This window comes from Volvox carteri (genome assembly GCF_000143455.1).
Source record: "Volvox carteri f. nagariensis unplaced genomic scaffold VOLCAscaffold_1, whole genome shotgun sequence".
NCBI lineage: Eukaryota > Viridiplantae > Chlorophyta > Chlorophyceae > Chlamydomonadales > Volvocaceae > Volvox > Volvox carteri.
The window spans coordinates 1,407,959-1,428,493 of NW_003307545.1; the positions used below are offsets into that span (position 1 = coordinate 1,407,959).

At 58.0% G+C, this 20,535-nt stretch overlaps 3 protein-coding genes across 3 annotated transcripts; 2 read left to right on the top strand and 1 right to left on the bottom strand.

Annotated features, from left to right (window-relative positions):
• Nucleotides 1-118: 118 nt before the first annotated feature.
• Nucleotides 119-11,398, bottom strand: VOLCADRAFT_85920 (uncharacterized protein; the record flags this gene model as incomplete). Its single annotated transcript, XM_002946007.1, has 21 exons — nt 119-268; nt 435-709; nt 983-1,037; nt 1,248-1,391; nt 1,664-1,850; nt 2,183-2,257; nt 2,474-2,877; nt 3,195-3,613; nt 3,905-3,953; nt 4,110-5,600; nt 5,724-5,850; nt 6,215-6,308; nt 6,624-6,753; nt 6,954-7,589; nt 7,969-8,097; nt 8,367-9,534; nt 9,660-9,856; nt 10,018-10,112; nt 10,434-10,536; nt 10,843-10,961; nt 11,230-11,398. 21 exons carry the CDS (start codon nt 11,396-11,398, stop codon nt 119-121), a joined length of 6,216 nt encoding a protein of 2,071 aa, XP_002946053.1.
• A 506-nt stretch (nt 11,399-11,904) lies between these two features.
• On the top strand, nt 11,905-14,504 carry VOLCADRAFT_120161 (uncharacterized protein). The gene is made up of 5 exons (XM_002945646.1): nt 11,905-12,058; nt 12,138-12,218; nt 12,726-12,760; nt 12,919-13,024; nt 13,289-14,504. Exons 1-5 carry the CDS (start codon nt 11,988-11,990, stop codon nt 13,542-13,544), a joined length of 549 nt encoding a protein of 182 aa, XP_002945692.1. The 5' UTR covers nt 11,905-11,987; the 3' UTR covers nt 13,545-14,504.
• Nucleotides 14,505-15,277: 773 nt separating this feature from the next.
• On the top strand, nt 15,278-20,427 carry VOLCADRAFT_85921 (uncharacterized protein; the record flags this gene model as incomplete). Its single annotated transcript, XM_002945647.1, has 11 exons — nt 15,278-15,418; nt 15,695-15,755; nt 15,998-16,088; nt 16,342-16,422; nt 16,842-17,157; nt 17,858-18,019; nt 18,168-18,404; nt 18,930-19,031; nt 19,364-19,555; nt 19,875-20,042; nt 20,209-20,427. 11 exons carry the CDS (start codon nt 15,278-15,280, stop codon nt 20,425-20,427), a joined length of 1,770 nt encoding a protein of 589 aa, XP_002945693.1.
• Between the last annotated feature and the right edge of the window lie 108 nt (nt 20,428-20,535).

The window sequence follows — 20,535 nt, forward strand, 5'->3', positions numbered from 1 at the left end:
ATGAACCAAAACCTGCTGGATTATACCAGCAGCCATCAGCAGCACACCAATAAACGAAAGCTTTCTAGCAGATGCCGCTGCGCCGCCACATGCCCAAAGGGCAAAAGATCACGCCGCATCATCGCCGCACCGCCGAGCCCATACCCCAGCGCACTGGAGAGGCCGCCGCGGCCGCAGGGCTATTCCCCCCGGTTCCGCCAGACCGGTTGCCGGCCATCCTGGCGCTCCACGTCAGCGAGCTGGTTGTATTCGCCAGGAGGGCCACCTCCTGCAACACGTACGTCGTATGCAGCATGTTAAGGGCAAAAGAAGCTTATGTGTGCAGCCACCATAGCGACTTGTTACAGGCCTAGCAATTCAATATGGGACCCAATAAGAGCTATGTTGTAATCCTTCATCGTTCATGCAAGAGGCCAAATGCAAATGCAGAATACCTGTTGGATCATGGCCAGCTCGTCATCGTCGCTCATAACGCTGCTGCCGCCACCGCTGACCTGGGGACGTAGCGACCGCTGCCCTGGCGGGGGCGTTGCCATGGCGGCAGCTGTTGCAAACGGCGCACCAACCCCTCCAGGACGGATCGAGCTGGGGCTGGCGCCGCGAGAGCCTCGTCCGGCTGTCATACCACCCAGGTAAGGCATCGGCGACGCGAAGGCCGCCGCGACAGCCCCTGTCAGGCTTGCACGTGGGGTGCTTTTTGCACTGATGCCTGCAGTGGCGGCGGTGGTGGCACCAACGATTGGTGATAGCGCAGCCGTGCTACCGCTACCAGTACGACTTAGGCGGTTAGAGCGAAGAACGGCGGCGGCGGGGCTGTCGCCAACCGCGCTTAGGTATTGACGCGGTGTAGCTGGCATGGATGATGACGACGTTGCCATTGCAGCGATTGGGGAATTCGCAGCCGGCATCATGCCGTACAGCAAGCCAGCAGCGGAACCAGCGCTGGTGGCTCGGGGATGGCCATGCACCGGAGGGGTCCCACCGTGTGCGGCTCCAGAAGCCGAAGATGACGATGTAGGCCGGCTGGGTGGCCGTGGCTGTGGCGGTAGAGGTGCATGCGGTAACGTTGCGTTTAGCCGCTGCTGCTGCTGCAGGTCTTGCTCATAGGATTGTTGTTGTTGTTGAAAATCTTGCTGGTAGTACTGTTGATAATGGGGTTCATGTCGCGAATCGGAATGAGGTAACTTCTGCAGAGGATGTTGCAACGGCTGGGGCAATGGGGATGCCATCGCCTGCGGCATGCCCACCGGCCCAGCCAGCCCCTGCGACGCTGGCGGAGGAGGCGGCGGTGGCGGCGGCGGCGGCATGGGCGGCTCCGCCACGATGCACGCCGGGTGGTGATGGCGGCTTCCCAAGGGTGAAGGTGGCCGCCGAACACCATCACTGAGTTCCTACAGGGCGATCCAACAATACATGACTTAGAATGCGGAGCTCTGGCACGTTTCCAGGGAGTTAAAGCATCTTGAGAAGGAAAGGGCACAGCTTTCAAAGGAAACGGCAGGCTCACTTCGAATCCTCCTTTTGAGTATCGAGACTCCATAAGCCAAGGAGACAGTTCGCCACCCAACACAGGCACGACACCCCGTGATCCCACCCATCTGCAATCTATCTGCGCTGCAGTTCATCCCCGTGCTGTTCAGCATCCATATAAATCGTTCCCCACCTCCAGGGCTGCCGTGCTAATGGGCAGCCGGCCCTTGACCGAGCTGGCGCTCTCCAGTGCGGCAGACGAAGCGCGTCCAAACTCCACGGCGGCTGCTGTGAATCCTGTCCCTTGTCTAACTCCGGATCCAGATCGAGGCACAGACGTAGGATCTGGAGGTGAAGCTGCGGCAGCCTCTAGTTGAGCCCTGTGATTTCAACCCAGGCGTGGTTCATGAGGGAAGCGAGGCCCCAAAAGATTTTGCGTTGGGATGAAAGCGCTCCATATTAAAGCGCCTGCCACGTAGCAGGCTTTGAACATGTGCAACAGAAGACAATATTGCGGTGTGTGTGCAAAGTGTGTGCAAGCAGATGCGCACAGGAAGGAATGGTCGAGCAAGCTAGAGCAAGCCACAATAAGAAGGCCTGTAACGCCCTGCATTATCTGCAGGGCATCAAACCCAAACTATAATCCAACACAAAACACAACACTGCCAGGCGCTGGGCACCGGCTTCAAGGCGCAGCCAGGCCAGGCCTCACCTACACATTTCGGCGTTGTTCAATTGCTGCGCCAGCGGGGACAGTGATGCGCGCACAAGCCACCGCATCCGCGCCCTGCACCATCGGAATGCCGGCGACAGAACACACATTAAAGGGTGCGTACGACACCCGCAGTACGACATCTAGTCGCTTTTTTCATAATAAGCACAAGCAGGATGGTGGACCACACAGGATGGTGATGCGGTGACGCAGCCCACAAAGGATGGGCCACGGGGACTTGACAACGTATCCATGCCGTATCCACGCACGTAGGCCCCGGCATGAGCACACCTGTTGCCCGGGGCTCTGACGGCGAGGAGGAACAACATCCAGGCCACCTGACGCCGCCGATCCTGCGCCGCCGGCGACGCGCCTGTAGTGCTTGGCGCTGCTATCGCTACCGCCGCTCCGCCTACGGTGGCAGTGGGCGCACCCTGCAGCACGCCGTTGGCAACGCGTTGAAAGGCGGCGGCCGCCCAGCCAGCGAGCTTTGCCCACCAGGCCTGGCTGCCAGGCGTGTCGGAGATAGCGGCTGCGGCATCGGCAGCGACGACGCCAGCGGCGGCTGCAAACGCAGACGGCCCGGCCAGCAGGTTGCTGACCATGAGACCGCTGTTGTGATCTGATGCGACCGGGTCGATGGGGACCGTCTCCAGCGGTGGCAGTGAACCGCGAGATGTAGCCATGAGGCCCTGCTGCGAGGGGACGAAAATGTACACACAGCCATGCACAAGTTCGTCACCACTCTCGTCGACATATTGACAAGGGCACCATCTGCGTGGCACTTTCGTTCAGATGATCTTCTCCTTTAAACTCGACACCCTTTGGTCACCGTATTTTTGCCATGTTTTATGGTGCAATTGCTTGATACAGACGCATGCACTTTCCCCACTTCGTTCAACATTGCCTTTCCTGCGAGTCTCTTCCCATACAGCGGCCACCTAGATGTACAGGTGCATCTATACATCCAGACAGGCAATCGCACAGAAAGCCCCAGGCCTATTAACCATACCTTCCCAACTGCTGCAGCGCTCGTTGCCTGCTGCTGCTGCGGCTGAGGCTGTCGCTTCGGCAGCGACCCAACCAACGCGTCAGCGGCATCCGCCACGGCCGTTAGTACAGCAGCAGCGTCGCGGACCGCCGCCGCCGTCAGGCCATCCGCCGGCATCAACGCCCGCACTACAATGAACCAAGGCTCCTGCCGCAGCCGTTGTTGCTGCTTTTGCCATGCCGCGTAGGCCGTGGCGTTGTCCGTTGGGGGTGCTGACGGCAGCACCAGCGGTAGCGGGGCATACGGCACGTACAATGCTAGCGACAACACGTCAACGAGGTTCAGCTCGAATGCCTCCCGACCGGGGGCATCCAAAAAGGTATTACTGCGCACCACAAGCCACTCTATCGCGAGCGCGGCTGCAAGGGAGGTCGCCGCGTCTGCAGGTTTCAGTCCAACACGCGCAGGAAAGGCGCAGTCGTGAAAGGGGCTTAGTTACATAAGATGAGGAAACACCGGACGGAAGGGAAGAACAAAAATGAGAGTTCTTGAAGGGCATTAAACGGTATCGAAAATGCAAGACGCAAACGCAACGGAGGCGCTATTTAGTTGCACGAAAATGTTCCACATGCTCAGCTGCCCTGCTGGGTACCTTGTTACATCCCCTGCGAACCCACGTTGTTAATGGCATCAGTCCAGGCACCCCCACCTGCACCTGCACCCAGGCGCACCTGTCGCGACCAGCAGCTTGAACAGCGCAACTGCCAACCCGGAGTGTTCCTGAGAGATGGAGCGCAACAACGTTTGCGACATCAGCGCAACATGAACATACGACGTGGCAGCAACAAGCATGAAGGGCAACAGCATGCAAAGCAACGCCCTACACTAAAGGAGGCTGTCACACAGCCATGCCACACAGCTTCGACACGCCCGTACCTCCAGCCTGGCTAGGTTGGCGCTGCTCTCCCTCGTCACCGCTACAAGCGCACTGCAAGCCGCTGCCACGGCGGGAGACAGCGCTGCTCGTGACGACGCCGCGGCATCTCGTAACCGCGCGGCCACCGCTACGACTGCCGTTTCCCCTCCGGCCCGCTCCCCGTGCCCATCCGCTGAGGAGCGGCAGCTACGCTGGTCCCAACGGCCACTCTGACATTGGTCGTGTTGGTGAGGGCTGTACGGCGCCCAACTAGGGGGAGGCGGCGCCGTCAACACCTCTGCAGTTGCCACCAGAAACTCCCCTAAAAAGGACACGCCGCCAAGCTCCCTAATATAGGACTTGTTGCCGCCATTGAGCTCGACACAGGCGCACACAAGCCCCAGCAGAGCGCGCATCAGCCGTGACAGCGACGTTACACTTGCGGTGTCCTGAGCCGCCTGAACCGCCGTGTAAGGCATGGCCGTCATTGCTACAGCAGCGGCCGCTGCCTTGGAGCTGGAGTCCATCTCAGGACCTGTCGCGCTGGTGCTGCTGCCGGAGGCGTAGGCCAAGCCATCGCCCGTGTCGACGTCCACTTCTGCTCCGGCCATTTCGGCAGCTGCCGTTGCGGCTCCGGCGGCTGCAGCTGCGCCGCCGGCAAACACCGTCATTGGCAGGGCCGCGAACGCGTCGCGCAGCAGGTCGACCGTCACCTCCAGGCCACCCTGAACCGCCACTGCTTCCTGGTTTGCATGATTACCTGCCGCCAGTTCCGTCAGAGCCGACGCAGCGGCGGCGGCATTAGCCCTCTGCACGAGGCCGCAATGCCGTACCGCCTCAACAAGCGTCGCAGGCACGCCTGCCTGGCGGGCATTGTTCTTCACAAACGTGTTCGAGCGCAGCATGGCGGACAGCAGCGTCAGGGCCTGTGGCGCTGCGGCGCCGCCGTCACGTACGATATCCGCCGCCGCCGTCAGGCCGCCCTGTGCCACGAGCTCATTTTGCAGGTCCGTGTCACCGTCAACCAGTGTCGCCAGCACGGCAGCCGCTAACCCCATGACGTCGTCGCTACCGCTGCTGCTTGACAGGCCACCAGCAGCCAGAGCAGAGCTCCGCAACAGCTGCAACAACACTCCAAGTGCCCCTGCCGACACAATTGCTGGCTTGGCGTTCGAGCTGCTCCCCCGCAGCATCGCCCCAAGCAGTGACGCCAGCGCCGCCGCTTGCTCCGCCAGCTCCGCCAGGTTAGGTGGCGCCGTGTGGCTTCTGCCACAGCCGTCTCTAAGACCAGTTGCCGTAACACCCCCGGCAGCTGCGGTACAGCAGTGTTCCAGCCAAGCCACGGCGTGCTTCACGACACCTGTGGCCAACACCCCTCCCTGGCCAGCTTGGCATTTGTCCACAATCGTTGTCATCGTGCGTACGGCAACTGTACGGACCTCGACGTCGAGGCCCTCGTCCAGAAGCAGGTCGCACAGTGGATGCAGCACACCGAGAGCCACAAGCGCTTCCTGTCTCAAGGGAAAAGGAAGACACAGAAAAGATAGGCATACAGTAGTGACAAGATAAACATGCACATAGAGTTTCCCGGCACTATCATTCTTCCACTACACACAGTCCTTCAATTACAGCACTTGTTCAGCATCCATGTTACCGCCAATACCTGCCTGTGTGCCAGGACTTTCATGCGATGCTGCAGCAAGCGCCTCCAGTACCGCCATCGTCAACGGCCCGCTGTCGTCCACCACCACCTCACGCGACCTGCACGACCCCGTCGTGAGGTAGGGGCAGTAAGAACGTGTCAAACACACACTGCAATGGGGAATTTATATCCAAGAACGCAAAAATATCGACAGCGAAATCATTCAGCGGTGGGATGGAGACGGCGGGATGGACTACAGTAGTGTATTGTAGTGGGATGGGGTCCCAGCACGCAGCAGGTCCTCCTACACTGGCGGCAACAAGTCGGGTGACAGCAGCTCAGCTTAGGGCTCCATGGCCTTGGAGGCGGGGATGTGCCAGGGCAGGGGCAGAGTGAATACGATCAGATGGCGAGCGAACAAGACCATGCTTGCTGCCTTCTATCTGAAGGAAAGCTCCAAAACGAAACCACAAGCGACCACACCTGGCCTTGCGCTGCTGCCACAGCACCGACAGCAGCGACACCAGCAGCGGCAGCAGACCGTGCTCCCGGGCTGCCAGCTTGTTGGCGGCGTTGCCTGCGGAAGCCGGGGGAGGGGAAAGAGGCAATACGATGGCGAAAGAAAAAGCGGTGAAGGTAGGAAATCGAAAATGATCCCGCCGCCACGGCAGGACCCAAAACGCGATCACGTCCCGGGGGAAGCGGACCCAGACTCCAGACGGCGTACCGGATTATCAAAGAAAAAGCAGCAAATCAGATAACTAGGTGGTGCCATTACAGGCCACAGAACCAGACATCAAATCTCGTAGATTTTGTGGTTACCCACGAAACCCCCCCGAGCATTTTGCCCCGCGCCTTGTCAAAGGCGATTAGGGTGGACCGCGCCGAGTACCTCGAAGCGCCAGTTGCAATGTCCGGCATGTGGCCACCCGCAGTTGGTACACATCCATGACTCCCGGCCGCATGAGGCTGCCCAGTAGGGTGCTCAGGACGCCCAGTCCACCAGCTAGACGCAACTCATCCTGGCAGCACCAGATAAACAGAAATCGGAAACGAGTGAGCGAAAACCCAGAAACGGAAAAAGGAAAGGATGGACAACAATGAAATGGAAATTAAAGCGTAGCCCCTCAGATAGCCCCTCAGCAAAGGGTTCGACTGGCAACCATGGGGTGCGTTGTTGGCCATTAGGGTCTCGTGTTGCATGTGAATTTCAACAGCTCACCTTCGCCTCTGGTACGTGGATCAACACTAGATCCAACAGCGTCAGCAGCGAAGCTGCCAGCTTTGAATGGTGTACGCCAGCTGCCTCGTGATGCAGCAACAGCAACACGCCATACATACCGCCAGCAGCAGCAAACCGGCGGCAGACCGCGTTCTCTTGTGCAACCACCGCTTGCGGCGCCGCCGTCGGCCTGGCGGCAATCAGTCGGAGCAATACTTGAATGGCGGCGGAGGGGGTGCAGTAGTCGCAGTACGACATGGCGTCGTGGGTGCCGTAGAAGCAGCTGCCGCTTGTTGTGAAGTCCAGCGGGACGCGACCGAGAAGGTACATGCGCTGCGGCCGGGCGCCGCCGCTGTACTGAACGCCAGTGCTGCGAGTGGGACGCACATGCACGTCGGTCAGCAGCGGCGGCACCGCGACAGCGGCCGCTGCCGCCACCCCTGGCCCGCCGGCACCCGTTGAGGATGTCCTAGTAGGCTGGTTATTGCGCGGGTGAGGCAGCTGGGCTCCTTTAACAGGTTGCGCATGGTGTCGATGATTGTGATAATTGTGATGGTGGTCGCCGTGAGCTAGGGAGCTGCATTGCACCTGAATCTGCTTCCGCAGCGTCAAGCTATGAAGCATGTCCGCGCTCTCCTGTTGAGTTGAGGTGAGTGTTGCACGGGCAAAATGGCCAGTCACAGACGGATATACCCCGACAGAACTGCAGTGTAAACATGAACATATCCTTACAATTTAGGAGCAACTGTTCAACGTTGAGGATATCCGAGCCGCTAGAGGTAATGGAGGATGCGGTCCCAGGCCACAGTCGCCAACCCAGAAAGCTCCACCCGGGCGCACTGCACCTAAGCCCAGATGACGCTGGAAGTTCGTGATATGCGGCCACGATGTTGCTTTTGCTGCTGTTTGGTTAACTCAGCGTAGCCAAAGTACACCAACGCCACAACCACCGTTACTAGCCCACATTTCCAGAAGCCAACCAGTCCCTTAGCCAGTCTCTCAGCCAGTCCCTCACCTCCAACAGGTACGCCATCTCCTCAGCTGCGCCCGCTGCCACCAGCACTGCCCCCGTGGCCCCGCCGCTGAGGTACACTGCCGTCTCCGCCGCCTGCCAGGCCAAGCCCATGTCGCCATGTGCCACCAGCTGTAGGAACGCAGGGAGAGGGGCTTAGGAGGACGCTGCCTCAGACATGACCCAAGGCGAGCGGGGAAATGACCGCGAGCCGGGAATGGGGAAACACTGGCGACAGCGGTGGTTGGGCTTCATTTACAATGAAGCCCAAATGGGCCTAGGATAGGAATGGAATTATTGCATAGGGCTCGAGCGGTCCAAAGCAGATAAAGCGGTCGCGACGTCTGCAGTATCCTCAGTCGCCTCCTGGACCAGGGCGGATTCGTTCATCCCGCTCTTACCTGTACAAGCAGCACCGCCAGACCCTGCTCTGCCGCTGCCAGTTGGTTCGCCTCACAGTCGCATAACATCGTCTTCAGCGTCGCAAGAGACTCGCGAAGTGGGCACAGCCGTCGGCGCAGCAGCGCACCTCCGACAGCCACTGCTGCCGATCCCGCGCCGCCCGCCGCAGCCTCCTCGCCCGCGTCGATGAGAAGAGGCAGCAGCAGACCATAGCATACAAGGCGCGCGCCGTTGGCGACGGCCGCCTCCGTGCGAGTGGCGCCGGGCTGTGCAGCCGCCGAAGATTGAAATTCCAACGCCGCCGGTAAATCCGCGACAAGATCTAGTACAATGCCGCCAAACACGTCGTCGTCGTCATCCTCTTCCTCATCCAGTCCCAACTGCTGCAACGCATCCGCCGTAGTCACCTGCTCAACCGCTGCAGCAACGCCGTCGCTCGCAGTGGGGCCTTGCTCCTTGCCCCTCTTCCCTGAAGCTCCTGGGCCGCGGTCAGCAGCGGAATCGGTTTCCCCGTAGTCCTCCCCGGGCCCCTCAGACCGCAACGAGGAAGGAGTAGAGGGCTCGCCACTTTCCTCATCCGGCGCCGTCCCGGCAGCGGCAGAGGCAGCGTTGGCAGTGAGTCCCGATGCAGCAGCCGCGCCGCCACCGCCGCCACGACCCCGCCTCTGCGGACGCATCATCGCCGGTGCGATTCCTACGATGAGCAACACGGCTAGCAGCCGCTCCCACGGCGTCCACGTCCCAAGCGCGGCGGCCGCGCCACAAGCGTATGGGCCGTTCTCCGTCGTGCCGTTCCGCAGCATCTCACCATCTGCATGAATGTGGCAGGCCGTGTGCGGCGGCGGACGGGAAGACCCCACGGCAAATGACCCACGACTCGCCGCCGGTACCAAGTGCCCCCTGCTCGCTAACGCGGCCGGCCCCTGCGCTGCGCCCGTCTGCTGCATCCCACGTTCCGCCGTGACGCAAGATGCCCCTGCAATTGCTATGGCCGTGACGCCTCTGTCGTAGTCATGGCGGCCACGTAGGTGCGCGGCGGCAGCCTCCGCAGCGGTAATGTACGGCGCGCTGTGCCGCCCTACGGTGTCCACCAACACCGACAGCACGCCTGAATTGCGCAAGGTGTCTTTACCCATGTCGTACCCAGCCACGTGAACATGAAGGGCCCTGTATCGTGTGGGCCATAGCACACGGGTTCGGTAACGTCACGGCCCCAATCTCACTTCTCAATATTAGCAGCTCCCAGCGACTCCACATTCAGCCAACCCGAATCGCAAACCGCCCGCACTCACCTCGTGACAAGGGCCGCCAGATGCTCATGCTGCTTATTCCACGGCATGGCGTACAAAAACAGCAGCGGCACCAGTTGCTCTGCCAGCACCGGTTGCAGGCTCTCGGCACTGCCAGGCATGCCGTCTCCGCCTCTGCCTCCGCCTGCCAGCGCCAGCGCACTCTCGTCCGTGAGGTACACCAGAGTCCACAGCACCTCCTGTAGCGGTTGCGAAAAGGAAAGCAGCAACTTGAGCAGCGCAGGAAAAACAGCGGCGTAACACGACCCGCTAGGAGCACCTGCGGCAGGCCAACAGTCCCTGGCCAACGTCCCTCTTTCAACAGCACGCGCCAGCGGTACCCCAGCATAAGCTGACCCACCTGTACGGCGACCAGGTCACATAGCACGTCCAAACGGCCCAGCACACGTACTAGGACAGGCAGCGCACCGACAGCCAGCAACTTGTCACGGTGCACTGCGCTTGCACATTCGTCGTCGCGCAAGGGCACATGAAATAACATCTTTCATGTAAAATCATGATGGCAGGAGGTTTGGCTTCTGCTAGCAAGGCACAGCTTTATACACGACAAGCTGAGAAACCAGGTTTGCGGAAAGGGACCCCGTCAAGTAGCAAGTGTGTTCCCTAGGAGCAGCTTGGTGGGGTGTATCAGATGGCCTGCGGGAACATGCTTTTTCCTACATGGCGGCTAGCGCGCCAGGTTTTACGCAAGCGCAGGTCCCGGCAATCCAATCGCATCCAGCCTCGTATCAAGCTTTCTCCCTATCACACGCCTACCCGTGCGCTGCGCCACCACACAATGCAGCACGGTCGCCACTGCCTGGCGCGCGGGGCCGCAAGTGAGGTCGCTCTCGAGCATCGCCAGCAGCATCCGCAGGGCCTATCAAGGTGCGAAGCGCCGGGAGCACGCGGCGCCGCATCACACAACCATGTGGTGCATCAACGGATGAGGTGGAGTGAATACATGAGTCGCAGGCGAATGGATGATGATGCCCCAGGAGGGTAGAACCCCAAAGACTGAATTACGTTGGACCTGGGAGGAAAGGAACCCCCTTCCCATGGCGACATATTTCTGGAGCAGGAGGTCCTCTACGGCACCTTCACACACGGTCCCCAGTCCTGATAAAAGGAGAATCCCCTGCGGCTGCCGTGCCGTGGGCCGGGTGTGGGGTACTGCTGCACGTACCTGTGGCTGGGCTGCTTCCGTTCCATCCTCGCAGCGGACCAAGGCCGCCAGGAGCCCGGCCCCGGCGGTGGACAGCGACCTCCAAACCGGATGGTGGCGTGGCGCCTGGCACAAGATGTCTGGGTCACGGAGAAGAAGCGATGAAGGGCGGATACGGAATGGAGCGCGACAGCAAAATGCATCAAACCAGGCATTATTTGGGCAGGGAATGCAGGAGTAAATTTGAGGAACAGCGAATAGAAAGCGGTAATGGGATATGGCTGCAAACAGCCGGAGGCAAGGACCGACCTTATCAGCTCTCGCGCAGCAGGACGGTTGCATGGTTTCCCTAAAAGTGCCCCCTCTATTACGCGACATCTTCAATTACGGCATTCCACTACAACCTACCAAGCACCACGCCAGTGGCTCCCGCGCGGGCCATCTCGTGGGCCAGCAGCGGTTTGAAGTCCAACGTGAGACAAGCCAGCTGCAAGAGGCGGGCCAGAGTACTCCATGCTCCGCGGGCTAACTGAAGTATGAGGACGTGCACAACGTCTGGCGTCTCCTGGATATCCATGTGTGGCACGTTTTGGGGCCCGGCGATTAAACTCGCTGCACGGCGTTGCTTGCAGCATGTGGACGAAACCCCACCAGCCCACAGACTTAATGTTCCACCAAGAGGTGCACGTCCACGTAAATGGTTTAAACATCCTGGTCTCAGCGTGAGCACAACAAAACACTTGCATGAAACTGATCTCTGTGAACGCAGAGGTTAGCCTTACTTGAACGAAAGGCACGTCAAGGTCCGCCTTTACACCTGGATGGCGAGGCGGTAGCCAGGGGAGCCTCATTCTTGCGTACTAGATGTGATCGACGTTCAATTCATGGTATCAGTCCCACGCTTGCCGCATAAAGCCACCTTGGAACGACTTTAGGAACAGGTTCCTATGCATAAAGGTATGCCATAGACGACACCGTTTCCTGGAGTTGGCGGAACATTTCTTTCCTGATATGTCGTACGACTATCATTTTCAGGAGTACAAGAGGTGATTGAGACGTTTCTATGAACATCACCTAATGTCTTGTTGTCACGCCTGTTAGACACTGTGGACTCCTGCTCGTTTGCATAAACCGCTTATAAAGTAGGTTTTCGTTTTCTCACCAAAATGCCGAAGACGTCCCGGTATGCGGTAATTGTGGACAACATTAGCAGCACCACGCCTGTGCGCGATATTGAGTAAGTATTCTGCTTTCACATCTGTGCGTGTGAGCTCTTTCTGTAGGCTTTCTTAACTTTTCCTGGTGCTGCGCTGCAGGCGCGAGTTCGCGTATTATGGCCGTATTCGCAATTGCGTCAAGGATGGCAAGCACAGGCTTGCTTTGATAGAATTTGAGAAGTAAGTTGTCGCGAAGATTCCTTGCGGCGCCGCAGCGGCTAAGGAGGAGCTACTGATTGTTTTTGTGATCTTATTGTGACATATGTTCTGCATGTGCTGCGCGCATCCAACAGCCCTCTTGTGACTTGAGTAATTGCGTGATTGGCTTTGGACTTCCAAATTTTGTTCCCGCTCTTGTTTTTTGCCGCGCAACCTGCCGCTGCGCAGCTGCCAATACGAAGCTCACTCCGTTCCACCATGACCAAGCTCAGAGCTGCACGAACTTCTCTGAGCGGATAGGTCGGGCGGTGATGTCAGGGCTTGCCGGTTACTGGAAACCCGTATTTGAGCCCCTGTTGGATGTTTGTTGTGGATACTAGCTGAGGGTTATTTTTTTCTCTACGTACTCGGTTGACAAAAGCCTAGCGGTCTAACGCCGTCGGCCAGCAGGGAGGACAAGCAGAGAAATATCGGCATTTAACCTTCCTGATTGATTAAATATTTTTTCTCCTCCCACTTCTTCCCAAGGTCGCTGGACGCACAAGCAGCATGGCGGAAGATGGGTAAGTCCAGGCCAATGTATTCTTGTCTCCACTCCCTCGACATTTGTGTTAAAAGGTGCCAGGATGCGTTGCAGGTTTGCGCTTTGCCTGTATTTCATCCCTCAGCAATTTATACCCATGGCTTAATTACCTCTCCCACACGCGTGTGTACTTTGCAGATGGCTTCCGAATGGACGGCCGGACCTGGAAGGTGGATTGGGCCACGCGCGATGACTTTCGCTTCTTTGGTTGGAAATGGTTTGAGTACTCCCCCTCGCCTGTCAGGTATGCGCTTGCGTTCATACAAACATGCAACTGGTAATCCTGCCGCAACGATGCGCTCCTTCCCTGCACTTGCCATGCAGGCATTGTGAAACATGCGGCGTTAAGCATAGATTACGTCAAGAGCAAGATCGCTCTGTTTCGCACACATTGTCTATTCGCCCTTCTTACAACGTGCATCTTTGCGCCCACCGCTTAATTCCAGCGGTTTATTTTCCCCTTACCTGCGGAAACAAGACTTGAGGTCGTATTTGAATGCCTTTACAGGTCGCGTTCCCGGTCGCGTGGTCGTTCTCGGTCGCCGTCTCGTGGGCGTGGCCGATCGTATTCACGGGGCCGTGGCCGCTCACCGTCTCGCTCTCCGCGCCGATCGCGGTCGCCCGACACGCCGCACGGCAAGGATGACCGGCCACGGGACGCGTCCAAGTCGACGTCGCCGCCGCCTCGTCGGGATGAGCACGGGGCCAGGAAGGGCGGGGAAGATGACAACTGTGTTAGGTCGCCTTCTCCGGACCGGGATTGAAGCTAGTAACTACCGTGCACACAGTTACATGCATTCACGGTCAGCTATGACGAGGGTGATGATGAGAGTGTGTTATCGGGATGTAATAGGGCCGGTATGCTAGGCCCTACTGCTGGCACGTCACCTGAGGGCCTGCCTTACGCAAGGGAGGGATTTCGTGCGATGAAGTGGAGAGGACAGGCAAGGGATACTGGAATTATAAATTTTAGAGCGGTAGGTAAGTCGCGATGGTAGTCCAGCGCTGCCCTTGGGATGCGACCGTTTCCTCAGGCTGGTGGCTGGGTCGGAGCCCCAGAGGTCTGCATGCGCTGAGCGAGGCGATGCGTTCCCTTGGTTGGGGCGGCGTAAAACCCCGCGTTACATGTGTGTGTAGGGGCAAGTGACTGTGGTTCCTGTTGACTTGACTGACATCGCCGCATACATTGTGCATACAGACCTCCTGCACGGATGGGATTGGAATTCATTGACATACGCCAGGCGCTGCAGGGGTGTGCGTCGTTTTGCAGCTTGAAACTGGCCGTTGCTGGGGTTAGGAATGAAATGGGATTCTGTGCCGATGATGATAGCAGGCACAAGCTAACTGATAGGTTATTAGCAGTGTGCGCCAGCCAGCCCAATAGCTGGTGCTGGATTGGCGAATGCTTTAAAATTTTATCAACAATTGTTGGACTGGGGGGTTGGGAGCCTAGGGCAAGCCGAACTTTGCGGTTGGGTTGCGGCTTGGAACAGTCGGCCGAGCGGGTGGATGATCCTCTGTTGGAGCTCTCTGAAGGAATGTTTGGTTATCTGTATCGCGCCAAGTGCGGTTGCCAAGTGGGATTCTGGTCATTATCCGGGTTGATATGGCAACAAGGTTACCGCATTCTAGGTCTCAAAGCGGCCTTGCTGAGAAGGATGCTCCTCAAAAGGGTAGCGGTAAAGTGTTCAAAGTCTTCTTTCAAGCGGTAACACTTTAGAAAGCTGCCGGGCGTTTGACATGACGAAGACAACACTCGAGCCAAGAGAGGCAGTCACAGGAGAGAGAACTCAGGCTCTGGGTGACCCCGGTCAAGTAATCACAAGGGCTCATCGGTGTTTCACGAGCGGCAGTCAGTACTTAATAACATCAGTCCCGCCAATACTGTAATTGGGCTGTTAGACCGGTCTCGACTGCCGTTCAAGGAAAGTGCCTTGATATGCCCTTCAGCCAAACTGGTGTTTTATCTAAAATATGGAAAAGTAAACAGCCGCGCAAACCTCTCTTCGTGGCACGACCCATGTGCGACGGCGTCCAGAGCGACTCTTCATAAGTCCAACCGCCAAATACGGTTTCGGAGCCGGCTCATCGGGTCCCGAAGAAACACAACGACTAACAGTTGCAATAGCTGTTATGGATGTCGATCACAGTATGAAAGCCTGTGGCAGATGCTTGTTTTATGTATATTACTTTCGGGAGATGCTGCAGTAGTTAACTAGAATGGATAGAGTGAAAAGCTTATTGCTTGCTGAACGATTAACCTACCTTGCGGTATGGTATCGCCCTGTATGTAACCTATGTCATGGTGCTAACATAGGCGCATCGCATCCAATATAGTTGTCCTTGCGAATCTGCTTATGCAGCTGGTTGCGGGACTCCAATGGAATGTTCTACGTGAAGGTTACATATTTGCCAAAGAAATTCAAGCCGTTACTTCTCTCACTGGCCTGCGGGACGAGGGGCAGCTTCTCGGACGCAACGACCTGTCCGACCATCAATGGCGCAGTTTCCGCGAGTCCGCGCCTTTGCTCTGCATTGTAATGGCAGGCTTTGTTACCCTGTCCAAAATGGTATGACGCTCACCATCAAGTTTGCAATCATAGGAACCAATAATAGGAACCCAATGATGAGTCCCAAGGTGCAGCATGGCATCTTGCAAATGAGACGTACAAGCGTCCGATTCCGTATATCGTACAGCCAACCGCGGGAGCTTCCCAGCAAGTACATTGGGTTTCGCGGTTGGCTATACGATGTACAGAATCAGACGTTCGTACGTCTCATTTGCAAGGTGCCATGCTGCAGCTTGGGACTCATTCTACCCCTCCGATCGATCGCATCTATGTCTCGCTGCTGCCTACTTTTTTTTCCAAACAGCTCTCCCCCTTCTGTTTATCCCGGACTCCTCCCGCCGCAGGCACGCGCCTTTCCGAGCATCCGGCAGGCGCTCCTGGTGGCTCTGTCCCTGGCATTTCTGTGTGAGCCGCTGAGCATGAAAGCAGCGATCCATGGGCGCGAACTTCCAAGTGCACAGGAGACTTGCTCCGCGACCCAGGGGACCTTAAATATAGACGATCGGCGCCTTCTGACTGTATGCGTTCACTTAAGAGCCTTAAGCAAACCTCTCCTGCCCAAACCGCGGGATCCATGGACAAGTGGCCACCGGCCCCAACCATTGTCTTCGATTCTTGCATATAATTTCTTCGCCTCCGTCTTGCAGGCGCCCTACACGGCGCTTGCGCTGTATATGTTGCTGCTCTGGCCGCCGGCGCGTACGTAGTTAGCAGGCGGATGGCCAGCAGACCCTACGGGTACGGCGAGTTGAGATCCAATATGGAAAACGCAAATGCCGCAATACGGTTACCGTGTCATCTGTGTATGTGAGGAAGTGAGGATGTGTGTGTGTGTGTGTGCGTAAGGAAGAGAGAGAGAGAGAGAGAGAGAGAGAGAGAGAGAGAGAGAGAGAGAAAGAGAGAGAGAGAGTGTCTCACACCTTGTTATCTATCCTTGCGCCTGCCATCTCTTTCCCGCCTCGTCCTCTTTCCTTTCCTTCTATTCGAACAGATTGTTAGGAGTGTGGGTGTATGCATGTTGCACGCTGCTGTTGGCGAGGCTCTTGGAGGGGCTGCCGTTCGCCTGGATCAGGTGAGAAGGAACCTTCAGGATCCAGATCCAAATCCCATCCAAATCAGATCCAGGGCTCCCGTGTTCTTTTCCGGGAAAGCCTGGTTGGATCTGAAACACACTCACGGACATACATACACCTGCACAGATCTCCAGCAATACGGAATTAAAGCAGCTGATAGTCAAACCAGTCAGACAGTACGAAGTTAGTGGGATTGGCGACAGGCGGAACTACCAGCAGCAACCGACAGCCTTCCAACGTCCCTCCGCCTGCCCTGCCTTCTGCCTGACCTCTCCCCTCCCTCTTTCTGACCTCTGACTCTGACCTCTTGACTCTGACCTCCCGCTGCCCTCCCTGGTCGCTGTCCGCCACTGCCTTGTACCACCACCCCACCCGCACCGCCCTGCTGTTCCGCGCCCCCACCCGCATCCCAGCACAGCCCCTCACTCGCACACTTGGACCGACACCGCGGCGTCCTCCGCTGGCACATCCACTACAACCTGCTGGTGCTCCGCTTCATCTCCTTTGCATCAGACCTTCACTGGGCGCGAGGGGGAAAACGGATATGGCCGCCCTCGCCGGCCGCCCTCGGCGCGGGCGCAGCCACCGCATCTGCCGGACAGAAAGCCGCGTTGCAAGGGGAGCGAGTCGGCGTTGGTGGTAGCGGCGGGAGCAGTGGAGGAGGAGACGGAGGAACGAGGTTTGGTGACGGTGGTAGCTCCGGCGTGCAGCAGCACGTTGATGCAGAGCTGCGGGTGAGGTGTGCTGTGTGCTCTCCTAGGTGGTGGCTCCGGAGGAAGTGCTGTCTTCGAGGGCACGGGGGTTCTGGGGGGAGAGTGCAGCTTTGGGGACGGCAGGGTAGAGAGCGGCGTCGCAAGAAGGCGGCTGGTTTTTGAGCGCTTGCGAAAAGCTGACTCTGAAGGGGACCAAAGGAAATAAACCGTGCGCGGTTGATTGTTTTCATGTGCTAAGGGGAGACGATGATGTCCCACACGGCAAGGTAGCACTGCAGGCGGACGTCCTGAACCAATCCTGGCCTTCCGTCATGCACCAGCACCGGGCACCAACCAGCCGGGTCGATGACTTCATCGCGCTGCACTCCAGCAGCAGTTTCGGACCTCTTGGGCACCGCTGACAGCAGCTCACTTCCCACTTTCTCGCATATGATTTCCCACCCAGCCTTGCTTGTACACCATGCTTTACCGTACAGTGCTGTACAGCTCCATGCGCTCGGGTGCAGTGCCTCTGGGCGCTTGCACTGACCCGACGCCCTCACAACACCCGACGCCCTCCTAACGCGCGTCTCAATCCGGTGGTTTCCGTACCAATGCTCGTACACCAGGCGCTCAAGTTCCATACCAATATTTATACGTCGAGTGCTCGCATTCTTTGTTACTCGCGCTTTTGCGTTATGATATTCCGCGAGCTGTGTGTTCCCTTCCAACATCACCTCAGGCCTTGTCCGAGGCGCCCCTACCGTTGGCCTACTACAGCCTGATGCCCTTCCTGGAGTATTGCATGTACCCGCCGCTTTACATCGCCGGGCCCATTATAACCTTTAACAGCTTCGCGGCGCAGAGGATGCTCCGCAGGCAGCGGCTGATGGGGGCACAACAGGTGGGATACGTGTCTCCCAGAATTGTCTTTTCTCGCTCGAAGTCTCTTTTGTCATGTCGCCGCTCCTCATGGATTGGACCCGCCAAGGAATTGGCCCGCCAAGGATTTGACTGCAGAACTTTGAGTTTGAATTGCACTTGCCGCACAGGTTCTAGTCTACGCGCTACGTGCCGCCCTGGCCTGGGCTTGCTTGGAGGGCCTTACACACGCGTTGCCGTACAACAGCATCGCCAAGTACCGAGTATTAGACAGGCTGGCGGCGAGGGCAGCGGCGACTCCGCAAATCGACAACAGCGGCGGCGGCGGCGGCGGTTGGTTCCCAGCTCCGCGACCGCTGCATTACGCCATCACGGGGTATTGGGTGCTGGTCTTCATGTGGCTCAAGGTACGACGGCGTCGTGCCGTACGCACGTCGCAATTGTACCGTGTGCATGCGCAGATGTTTACCCGCACCGCCCTGGAGCGGTGTTGCAAGCCGGAAGGATAGATATACATCTGGATAGACAGACTGACTGACAGACAGACAGACAGACAGACAGACAGGCAAGCAATAGGCACTGCCTGCCACCCAAAGTCGACCGAATTCTATGTACCCAAAACAACCCCGATATGTCCGAGTTAGGCCCTCAGCTCATCCGTCAATGGTAAGCAGCAGTACCTTCAGTTCTTAACATCTTCGGCCGGTTCCAACCCTATGTCTGTATTCCCGTATCCTTTATCCTTTCTATGCCGTTCTGTCCATCCGCATGCCCATCTTGCGGCACGTTTTGAGGTTGTTGCCGCTCAGGTTGGCGGATATGTCAGTTTCGTGTGTGATTTCTCCGGGAATCCTCCGTGAGCCGCACTCTTGTCCTTCCCCTTCCCCTTCCCCGGGCCCTTCCCCCCCCGGCCCCGGGCCCCTCGGCCGCAGTTTACAGTCATCTGGCGCTTCTTCCGGCTGGCGTCGCTAGCAGATGGTATAGTACCGCCGGAGAACATGACGCGGTGTGTGTGCAACAATTATGACATTGAGGTGCGTGCGCTCCCCAGCTGACTTCCCATCATTGGGAAGGAAGGCATCGTTGGGGAATAGATATTCAAACTCTGTAAATATGTATGCCATCCGTTAACTTTCCATTCTTTATTGATATCAACGGTGGGCGACTGTGTTGCCCCTTTTCGCGACGTTGAATGTGTATGTACTGCTTGGCGGCATGAAGTGAGAACGAAGTAACAGAGGTGGTGGGTGGGTTTGCGGCAGCAGAGGGCCTGCAGTGAAGTAGTCAACTGTGGATAAAGCGTATGGGGAGGAGAGCTGGCGGGGAGGCATTTTGGCACCTGTGTGTGCACACGTGTCTTCTGCAGGGTTTTTGGCGCAGCTGGCATGCGTCGTACAACCGTTGGCTGGTTCGGTACATGTATATACCACTGGGGGGCAGTCGCTGGCGAGTAATCAACGTATGGGTCATCTTCACCTTCGTGGCCCTGTGGCACGACTTGGAGTGGCGCCTGCTGAGCTGGGCATGGCTCATGGCGGCCGCTGTGGCGCCCGAAATGGTGGGTACAACACCCAGCATACCGTTATGGTCGGCAGATTTTCCGGTTACGGTTACCAGCAATGGCTGGTATGGGTTGCATTAGGTAGTGCTAGGTGGGGATTGGCTTTCTTTGACTTGCCTTCATGAGACTCAGGGGATCGATACGCACCTCCGGCACTTTCCCCTGATATGCCGTTGATGAACCATGCGTATCTCTGTATGTTTGTTTGTTGCCTCAGTTTATGCGTGTGCGTGTGTCTGAGTGGGGAGAGCAGCATAGGTGCCAAACTCCTCTTCGTGTGTCCTCAGATACCATTTGGTGCTGACTTCCGACGTAGATACTCAAGGCCTTGGCCCGGAGCGCTGCTGCACGCCGCTGGCACGGCAGCGCCGCCTTCCGCCACGTCTGCGCGCTTGCCGCCGCTGTCAATATCCTGATGCTCATGGCCGCCAACTTGGTGGGCTTCGTGGTGGGAGTGGACGGCATTCGGCCCCTGATACGACAGGTGGGTGTGCAGGGTCCGGGAGGGGACGAGGGAGGGGTGGCCGAGCCAATTAACTGAAGGCACCTGTCGAACCAAACAACCACCGAACCCAAACTTTCAGGCTCCTTCCAACAGTCTTTGCCCGGAGCGGGATTCCGGGCCCCCGCCCGACCTTCCTGCGCTACAGGTACTGGGACAGCCGAGCTTTCTGGCCGTGGTGCTGCTAGCGCTGTTTGCCGCTGCACAGGTGATGTTCTGGAGGCGGGAGTGCGAGGCGCGAGCCGCGGCCACTGCTACTACCTCTGCCGCAGTAGCAGCAGCGGAGGGTGCTGCGTGCAGCGCTACAACGGCTGCGGGTTGCGGCAGCCGCATCAGGACTGAATCAGACAGGATGTCGGAGCTTTGACCTGGTCGAGAGCCGGCCATTGGGGGCCCCTTGAGCCAGTCGCTCAAGCTACCTCCGCGAGCCACAGCTCTTGATACCATTAACGCGGCTCATGCTGCTGCTTTGCTG

Coding starts and splice junctions, on each gene's coding strand:
- VOLCADRAFT_120161 (XM_002945646.1), top strand. CDS start 11,988: ATGCCGAAGACGTCCCGGTATGCGGTAATTGTGGACAACATTAGCAGC. Junction 12,059..12,137: donor ACGCCTGTGCGCGATATTGA/GTAAGTATTCTG, acceptor GCTGCGCTGCAG/GCGCGAGTTCGCGTATTATG. Junction 12,219..12,725: donor GCTTTGATAGAATTTGAGAA/GTAAGTTGTCGC, acceptor CTTCTTCCCAAG/GTCGCTGGACGCACAAGCAG.